This window comes from Bidens hawaiensis, unplaced genomic scaffold, assembly GCF_021521415.1.
Source record: "Bidens hawaiensis isolate Kalapana, Puna unplaced genomic scaffold, B.hawaiensis_p1.1 tig00037861_1, whole genome shotgun sequence".
In the NCBI taxonomy this organism is placed as follows: domain Eukaryota; kingdom Viridiplantae; phylum Streptophyta; class Magnoliopsida; order Asterales; family Asteraceae; genus Bidens; species Bidens hawaiensis.
The window spans coordinates 55,009-64,857 of NW_027496632.1; the positions used below are offsets into that span (position 1 = coordinate 55,009).

The window sequence follows — 9,849 nt, forward strand, 5'->3', positions numbered from 1 at the left end:
ACATAAAACACGACACAAACATGTTACAAATTCAATTATGTTTCAAGTTAGAGGTGATGTTTAACATTGAAAAATACATAGATTGGGTTCAAAATTTACTTGTTCAAACACCTCAATCCGACACAACTGACACCCCTTAGTTACAGTCCCAACCATTTGTATCCAAAACATCATTGCTCCTTTTTAGTCTGAACTCTAACTTTCTAATTATACTAGTTAAACGCATAAATCAAAATGATCTACCACATATACCCATCATCTTTTGTTGTGCTCAATGAAGTACTTAAATCAAATATATTATTACTAATGTAACTTTTATTCAGTTTATAAAGTTCATACACACATCAACATTCAATATAACAGGATGATCTTAACACGTTCTTAACACCACAAGCTTTTATAACAACATGATCATGGATTATTCTTTGTTGCATGCGATATCATATACGAAAAGCATCGGTTTGGAACCGGTCATCATACAACCTCCAATGCCCATACCTTTCCGCGTTAACACCGGACCTCGGGATATAAAAGTTGATCTTCTTAACAGTCTTCAAATTAGTCAAACCCGAAGTCAAATTCGCAATATCCCGGTTCTTTACATTCACACAACCCCATAAATCCAAATGCTCAAGGTTTTTACACCTTTCGGTTATCAAAGCGAGGCCACGAGGCGTCAATTTGGAAAACCTAAGTTCAAGGTGAAGGATCTGAGGCATGAATTTCCCGATTGCAGCGGCTTCCGAGTCCCCGTCTTGGGGACACGCGTTTAAGTAGCTGGCCGGGACGATTCCTATGTGCTGTGAGGGGTCTAAACAGTTCATTAGGTTGCGCTTTAGGGTCGAAAGGTGGGGGCATTTTTGTCCTAACGCGAGTAAGGATTTGTGAGAGATTTCATAGCAGTAGCTTATGTCGAGTTCTTTGAGTTTGGGGCACGCGAACGCTATTTTTATCATGGATTCATCGGTCACGTTTGGGCAGCTCTTGATTGATAATATTTCCAGGTTTTGGCATCTGTAAAACAAAATGCAGAAAAAACCATATTTTAGTTTTTTTTTTAAATTAATAAATAATAAGCAGTTTAATATTTCCAGGAGAAATATCTATTTTTCAGTTTTTTCTTAAATTAATAAATACTAAGCAGTTTAATATTTCCAGGAGAAAAATAGATAAACATGCATATTTATCAATACATAGTATTCACCAAATTTTCTTGTGAGCAAAACCACTATGCACGAACAAACAAACCCTAGATCCAACAAACCCCTAATTCTGACTATCTAAATCGCATATAAGGATCACAAGCATGAAGTTTTTAACGAGCCTAGCCAAGCCAAGCAAGGCTCTGGCTCGGCTTGGTTTTAAAATCAAGCAGAAACTTGTTTGAAACTGAGACGAGCCAATGAGCTATAAACCTGTCTAGGGCCATCCAAACTGCTCGCCGCTCGCTTGAAAATTGCTTGGAAAATGCTCGTTCGATTTCGGCTAGATTTGGAAACGAGCCAAGCAGGAGCAAAACCGTGCTTGGTTTGGTTTCATTCGTTTTGCTCGAATTACGTTTTGGTTTATTATCTTTTTTGTATATATTTTATGTGTATATATAAAAATATACAATGTTTTATAGATTTTTAAATTTCCCTCTTTTGGGTTGACTTTAAAGTTGAAATTTAAACCTTTATGTATGTTCAATTGTTAATTTTAAGTTTTAGACATATCAGAGTCTACACATTTGGGAGTTGAAAGTCTTGAATTAGTGACATGTAGGAGTTTTAGCAATTTAAAATTGAAAACTTTGTATGAAAGTACAAAACCAAGCAAAACAAAGCCGCTTGGTTTTAAACCAAATCAAGTTCAAGGATAAACATATTGCCCGTTTCTTTAAATTCAAACCATTCAGTTGGGCTCGGTTTCAAACCAAACCAAATATGAGCAAGCCTGTGTTCGGTTCGAGAACAGCCCTACATCACTCACAGTTGTTGATAGCGCTCATAGCGAGCGCTATTGCGAGTAGTGTAGCGAAGCGATGATCCAGCGGTATCTAATGTTTAGCGCTCAACTGTGTGAAATAGCTACAAGCCTACAATTAGGGTTTGTATACATTTTTTCTTAAAATAAAAAATGGAATTTTTAGGCATTTTAATCGACCAAACAATCTTCACCAGTTGCATCGTAAAAACTTAAATTCGTGAGTAAAACACAATTTAAAAAAAAAAAAATTCTAATACGCCATCGCTAAACTTAAAATAGCCCCCACCAATTTGTCGCTATCGCTACGCAGCGTATTGTCGCTATTGACCTCTGGTCACTATTAACAACTATGGTCCGGCTTGGTGTCAATCGGAGCCTATTCAAGTGAGTTTTTTTGATAGCCCTAATCGCAAACAAACCCCATATCAAACAACAAATCATTAACCAGACACTAAATAAAACAACAATTTACCCTAGACATCAAATAGCGCCCGCTGTTTCATAGCTATTGACAACTACGATTCCGACTATTAAAATCGCATATATAGGATCACCAGTGCCGGCTCCAAGAAGGCAAAAAAAATTTTGGGCCGAAGCAAAAATTTTTTTGTGCCTTGAGTAAAAGGAGTATGTTGTTAGGTTTAAACTGTTTAATTTTTATATGAGCTTACTTGGTTATAATTTGGAACTTTTGTATAAAAAAAAAACTAAACATGTCCCACGCAAAGTTAGAACCCACAGCTTTTGGTATTGAGTAACACATTTGCCACTAGATCAAGTTAATGGTTATTTGATTGTGTTTAAACATTAAATATACATATTGCTTTTAATAAAAATTCATATAATTTAAAAAAAAAAAAATAATAATTTCGGGCCTAACAGGATGTCGGGGACTATGGCCGTCGACCACCCAGCCACTCCCAAAGGCCGGGCGTGAGGATCACAATTATAAAGCTGTTTTCAACCATCTAAATTACAAATAAATGATCACAAACACCCCCAAAATCAAACAATTTAGAAATATAATATAAAACAAAATAAACAAACCCGTACCGTTTCGCAAGGAGATCAATCACCCGATCGGAACAATGCCTAACTCTAATCTCCGTAACCCCTCCCTCACTCCACTCCACCACACGCCTCACCATATTATCCACCTTCCTCTCAAACTCAGGGGCCCACCAGCTAGCACACTCATTCGGATACAATTTAAACGCCTGTTCAAGATCAAACACGGTGTGAAGACACGGGTCCTTGGAGACTTGCAGCCATGACTTGCACACCAGCATGGGCCCCACCCATCGGTCTTTGAGGGTCAGGCGGGTCAGGATGTTCACGAGGCACTCGTGGGTTAGATCCGACCAGTTTGAGGTTGTTGTTTGGTTGTTGGCGGTGGCCATCGGTGTTGAGAAAGAGAGAATGAAGGTGTTAGTTTGATGGTTATGTAAATGTAAATTGTGGTGTTGGTGAGGTTAATGTTTATCCAGACACGTGTCGGTATATAGCATGACTACGTCATAGATATTTGACTTTTCCAACAACAAAATTTGACTTTTATGCTTTGGGTTCTAGAGCGGAACAAGGTTCGATTTGGTTCGGTTATTAAGCGAAACCCAAATCGAAACCGAAGTAATACAAACCGTTCGGCTTTTGATTTTTTGATTTTCGGTTTTTCGGTTAATTTCTGTTTCGGTTCGGTTATTCGGTTTTTTTTTTCAAGTACGTGTTGACATTGCAAAAATTTTTGTTTAAATAAAATACATATTTTAAACTTATATAAGAACGTGTTAGAGTACCACAGTCCACATATATATTGAATTTAAAAAACAAAAATAGACACGTGTTACGTAAAACTATACGAATACAAAGTTGCTAAATGGAGTTTAAAAATTAAAAGCATTAAAAGTTTAATCCCGATTTTCATTCATCATCTTATTTATTTATCTTAAAAGTTTAGTCAATTCCTCATCATCTTGATAATCCTTATCATCATCAATGGGTTCGGTTCGGTTTTTTTCGGTTTTTTAAAAATGGATAACCGAATCGAAACCGAAATTTCGGTTTTTCAAAAAAAAAAAAAAAAACAAAAAATTAACCGTCTGTTAATGCTTCGGTTCGGTTTTTTCAGTGCGGTCTTTCGGTTAATTCGGTTTCGATTTGGTTAATTCGGTTTTCTCCTTACCCCTATGGGCTTCTATGCGTTAGAACTTAGCACTCATAAACTTTTTCATGCAAGCAAAAAGTTTTAGTGTTCGGATGCCTATTGTCGGATCGGGACAGTAAGAAATCTTTTTGTTAGGTTGGGTTATTGTATTTTAATAATTAAAAGTTTATTATTATCTTTACTGTATATAAGATTTCATGAAATTTCAATGCTTGGTTTGAGTTTTATTACAAACTTGTCATCTAATGAAAAAGAAAGATAATACGTGACAAAGACACATCGGAGGCTTAGGAGTGGGAAGCCTACATGCTACGAATATAACTCAAAATACAAAAATGATAACGCCTTATTATGAGTTGGAATGATTACAGCCTTGGATTCAAGCAATCGGAAATGGGAGAGCATTCCTAGTTCGGGTGAGGCTTGGAAAAGCATTGTCAAGTTTGAATAGACACGCTCGCTAGAAAGACTGAAAATTCAGTTGGGGATAGACGACATGCTCAATTTTCGGTTGATAGCAGGGCGGGCACACGAACATTCTCTAAAACTGATTTTCCCATCTATCACTAATAGAAAATGGGTACCATTGCTATGAAAATTCGTGACACAATTTTTTGCGTTGGAACTAAAATGTGTCATAATTGTGTCGGAATATTCCAACGCGTTTCCGACACAAAATTTTAATTTTGTAGTTTTAGCTTTTTTTTTTATATTTTTATCTAAATCATAATGCAAATTGTGTCAGAAATGCGTCGGAATTTATGACGCAATTCCGACATAACAATTTATTTTTATATTTTTAGTTTTTTAATATGTTAATCCAAATAATAATATAAACGGTGTCGCAAATGTGTCGGATTTTGTGACTCATTTCCGACGCAACATTTCAAATCTGTATTTTGTTTTTATTAATACGATAACTAAATGATCATTCAATAAATTAATTAAATTAATAATGTAAGTTCCAACGCATTTCTGACGCAACGTTTATTTTGCAGGAAATGCGTAGCAAATGTGTGGCAATTTGCTACGCATTTCTGACAACCTGAATGTGCTTTTGGTTTAATGAGTCTTTAACTTTTGTTTTTTTCGTCTATATTTTGAATAACTTCATCATACTTGGAATGCTTTATTTTGCTAACTCATACATATGCATATCTACTATGCATTTACGTGTGTACATGCTTAACATTACGCTTATACTTCTAGGATTATAAGAGACGGTTCTAAGTTATAAGTTCTAACTCTACACGCATACGTATATGAATGTTAATATGCATAAGTTTGTGAAGTAAAAGTATTCCATGTATAAAGACATTGTGTAAAAGATGGGATAAGAAAATTAAACAATGTATAAACCTCGGTTAAACATATGTTTAAAAACAAAATAACCAAACCGATTAATCGAAACGAGCCCGAGATGAGCTTGAGTTGAACTTGAGTTTAAGAATAATTGATAAATATAGTAAACAAGTCGAGCCTGAGTCAAACTTAAGTTTGAAAATCTATTCACGAGATGAGCTCGAGCTCTGCGTAAATTAAATGAGCCGAGCCTGAGTCGAGCTCAACTTTAAAAATCTACTCACGAGATGAGCTCGACTCGAACTCTGCGTAAGTTAAACCAGCCGAGCTCGAGCCTAGTATAGCTCGGGCTCGGCTCGACTCGGCTTGTTTCCACCCCTATGCACACCCGAACCAATTTGACTAAGCTTGGGGCCCACTATAATATATTAAAATATTAGCCCATATTGAGGGTCTATTAGTTTTGTTTTTGTTTTGTAAGTGTGGCCCATTAGTAATATAAAACTTGTCATGTTATTTTTTAACCTAAAAATCTTACAGCCGTCATTCAAATAGATCGTTCGAACTCACAGCCTATTCCAATCGATTCACTGGCGATCATCCCAGGTAATTACCTATCTGCTCAATCATGTAATTTCTAATATTAATGCTCACTATGTGTTGCTTGTTGAAATATAGATTATTCGAAGAGGTGTGTAATTATTAACCATGCTCTGCCCGATTCTGGATTTTTTTTTTTTTTTGTAATTATTAACCATTTATATGTTGGTAATGTATCTGTGTGAAGCTAAACCTAGAGTCCTGCCATCACCCAACATCTGATTTATCCTATGGTGGATGTTTTAAACTATCTTGTTTGCACTATAGAATCCAAAAAAAAAAAAAAAAACCTAAAACCCATAGATTCGTTTTCTAAATTGTGACTCTCAACTAGCAAACCCAAGCAACATTTTGGATTCTACTTCAAATGATTACATCTTGAAACCAATTTAGCTAAAACATGAACAGGTCAAAACAGTTTGAAAATAGTCAAAAGTCTACCTTTAATGTGCACTCTTTTTATTCCAAGATTTAGATTATTGTTTTTGTAATATAGTTAATTTGTAAATTGTATCTCATTCAAACGTTTCCATACAGTTAATGTTTTATCTTCTTTTCATCTTTAATATTTATATTTTCATGGATCAAACAGAAATTAACAGTAAATAATCAAAATGTTAATTGCATACAGATAAAGAAATTGACAGTAAACACTTGAAAACAGATAAATTTTCGTGTTAAAGAGCATTTTAATTATGTCTACTGTAATATATTTGTATACACTAAAATTTAATACATATAAATTTGAGCTTAGCCCATGTTTTTTGTTTACTCAGTGCTTAGCAGTGTATATTATATGCACATATAGGTTTTATTTAATTTTGTCTAGTATAATATATTTGTATACACACATATATAATATATAACAATGCATATGATTAAATCATACGGTTCTGTCCGGTTTTATACGGTTGGTTTTCGATATAAACCGTAAACCAAACCGTTCGCTACGGCTTGAAAACTTTCAAACCAACCGGCCGAAAGTTAGAAAAAAAACCAACCGTGAAACCAAACCGATGACCGGTTTGGGCGGTTTCGCGGTTTGAAACCAAATCATGAACACCCCTACTTGGGGATGCTAATTTTTGTTAACATTGCACGTTTAACTTTGACTTTTTATTTTTTTTAGACTCGTTGGAGCTGGGATCCCGATTGCAATGAACTTAATCATGAAGCTTTCATCAACATGGTTAAGGCACGATACAGGGACATCATATACAACTTAAAATTACAATCTTCAAAAAAGGCCAAGTTAGGCGGATGTGAAATCGAGGAAAAGGATAACCAATTTGATATCATTTGTGATTTCCCACCTGATTTGATTTCTCAAAATGTATGGGAAGAGATGTGTGATATAAGTGAGCTAATAAACAATTTGATATCATTTGTTATTTCTCGCCTGTCTTTTCTTTTTATTTTTTACAGGTTTGGGACACTAACGATTGGCGCAAGAAGTCTAAAAGCGCGAAAGATAACCGCATGAAACCCGACAGTAGTGGCAAATTTTCCCGGCATACAGGTAGCTGGGAAACCAACATCTTACGAGATTACACGATCATCTACCGAGCAACAATTACAAGAAAAGGTATGTTATTACTGTTATCATTATTTTTATAATTATGTGTTTACTAATTATTATACGTTATTTAAAAATATGTAGATTCATAATATGGAAGTTCAAATGGAAGTTGATAGGAAAACACGGGAGGAGATGGAAGAAAAATTGCGACAAGAAATGCAACAAAAAATGGACGAATCGATACAAAGAGGTGTAGTATAGGCCATCAGAAACTGGCAATCTTTCGGTCCTCAGCAGTAGTTTTATATCTAGTGTTTTTAAACATTTCAAATTTGTAGTGGATTTGTGGTCATTTAAACTTGTTTTGTGCATTTTGATGTTCATGACTATGACTTCGACTATATTTTGTATTTTAAAATGGTAAAAGTTGTTTTGCATGTGAAATTGTGGTCATTTACACAGGTATTGATGTATTGTGGGTTTTTATGTATTTTTAGCATAATAAATGGATCAAAATGCAATTTATGTGTGTCGGAAAACAAATTATGCGTGTATCAAAATTGCGTCAAAAAACATTTCATATTTGCAGCAGATTTGTGTCGGAGAATAATTTAAAGTGGTGTCAGAATTGAGTCGGAAATCAATTTTTATATGCGTCAGAATTGCGTCGGAAAATTAAAAATTAATACCGTATTTATACATATACGGTAATTATAATTATTAAAAGGTATTAAAAATATAGTAATTATAATTATTAAAAGTTGTTAAAAAGTGTCGGAATATTGCACACAATTATGCGTCGGAAATGTGTCTTAATTTGTGTCGGAAACGTGTCAAAAAAGGAATTTCCGACGAGGGTTTTTTTGACACGCACTTTGCGTCTTAAGTGCGTCGGAATCGGTCGTTTCTCACGCTTTTCCGACGCAATTCGGCGTCACAACCCAATCAGTTTTCTAGTAGTGTATATTTTCCCTGGAATCCGATAAAAAATGCACTAATTTGTAATAAGTAAGATCAACAAGCTGATGGTAATGTTTGGGCGTGGCAATGGAGAAAACAACCAAGAACGGATCAAGATGTATGGGAGTTTAACACTTGTTTAACTTTATTCTCAAACGTGGCGTTTTACGAGAAAACTCACATTTGGTTATGGAAATGTTCCAACCAGCTTGACACCCCTTTTTGGGTAAATCGATAATGAAGGTCAACATGCGATAAGTTTTGAGTATTGGCATAAATGGTTATCGGGTATGGTTAACTGCTTCATTTGGAGGCTAATGCTGGATTGAATTCCTACTAAAATAGCTTTGACGTGTGGTACTTGTCTAGAGAGTGTGATGCATTTGATGGTGTATTGCCAATTTGCTAGAATGTTTTGGTCTATAATTCACTTATGAGTCAAAAATACCTAAAGGTGCTTATTTTAATTCTTTATAACACATATTAGAACTTCCAATAAAAGCAAGCTTAACAAGGATAAGAGTAATTGGTTTTTCAGGATTGGTTTATCCAAGCTCTCACACTAGTTACATGTTGATTGTTATAGAAGTCGAGAAATGATATGATTTTCAACAATAAACACATCTCAATCGCAAAGTTGGTTAGCAGCCGGCCATAGCACAGGGCCCAAAAACGTCGAGGGTCATTAAGAAAACCCCGTGGCCAGTTACATTAAATAAGAACAAACGTAAATAAAACAATGTAATTTTATAGTTCAAATGGTTGGCTGCCTTGAATTTTTGTGTCCTTGAATTTAGTATTCAAGTTCAGTAATAACCTTTTTTTTATTCTGTTTCCAAGAACTACCGTATGAACATACTATTAATGTGGAATGACTAATTAGAAAGCCCGTAATTAGAGGGGAGAGGTCTAAATGCACAACACCAAATTTCCTTTCTTTCCTATTTGGGACCTAATGAATGGTTGAGTTAAAGACAAACAAAAATGAGAAGTGTGAGAATCCATAATTAATTGGCATGTGTCAAGTGAGGACCAAAGGAAAAAAAAGATATAAAAGTAGTAGTTCATATTTCCTCTCTCTACATGCAAGATGCATGTCAATTCCCCAATCATTTTAAAACGTCCATAATATTTTCATATGACATTTAAAAAAAAAAATTCAACATAATAACAAGCGTTTTTTATCTTTGATATGTGCATGACTTTGTTATATAAAAATAACACCATTGTGTTTTTTCATCATTGTGTCTTTTTTCGACATTGTATCTTTCTTATTGTCATCGTGTTTTTCTCGTCATGGTGTCTTTCAATTCATCATTGTGTTTTTTTAAATGTT

The 9,849-nt window shown here is 34.7% G+C and overlaps 1 protein-coding gene across 1 annotated transcript; it reads right to left on the reverse strand.

Moving 5' to 3' along the window:
• Positions 1 to 440: 440 nt before the first annotated feature.
• Positions 441 to 3,368, reverse strand: LOC143589831 (F-box protein SKIP1-like). Its single transcript, XM_077070477.1, has 2 exons — positions 3,022 to 3,368; positions 441 to 1,014 (listed from the first exon to the last, which is right to left on the reverse strand). The coding sequence occupies exons 1-2, from the start codon at positions 3,366 to 3,368 to the stop codon at positions 441 to 443; spliced, it is 921 nt and encodes a 306-aa protein (XP_076926592.1).
• Positions 3,369 to 9,849: the final 6,481 nt, after the last annotated feature.

Bases quoted from the DNA above. Each gene is read 5' to 3' on its own strand.
- LOC143589831 (XM_077070477.1), bottom strand. From the start codon at position 3,368: ATGGCCACCGCCAACAACCAAACAACAACCTCAAACTGGTCGGATCTA. The intron at 1,015-3,021 runs GTACGGGTTTGT...TTTGTTTTACAG, and splicing joins ATTGATCTCCTTGCGAAACG to ATGCCAAAACCTGGAAATAT.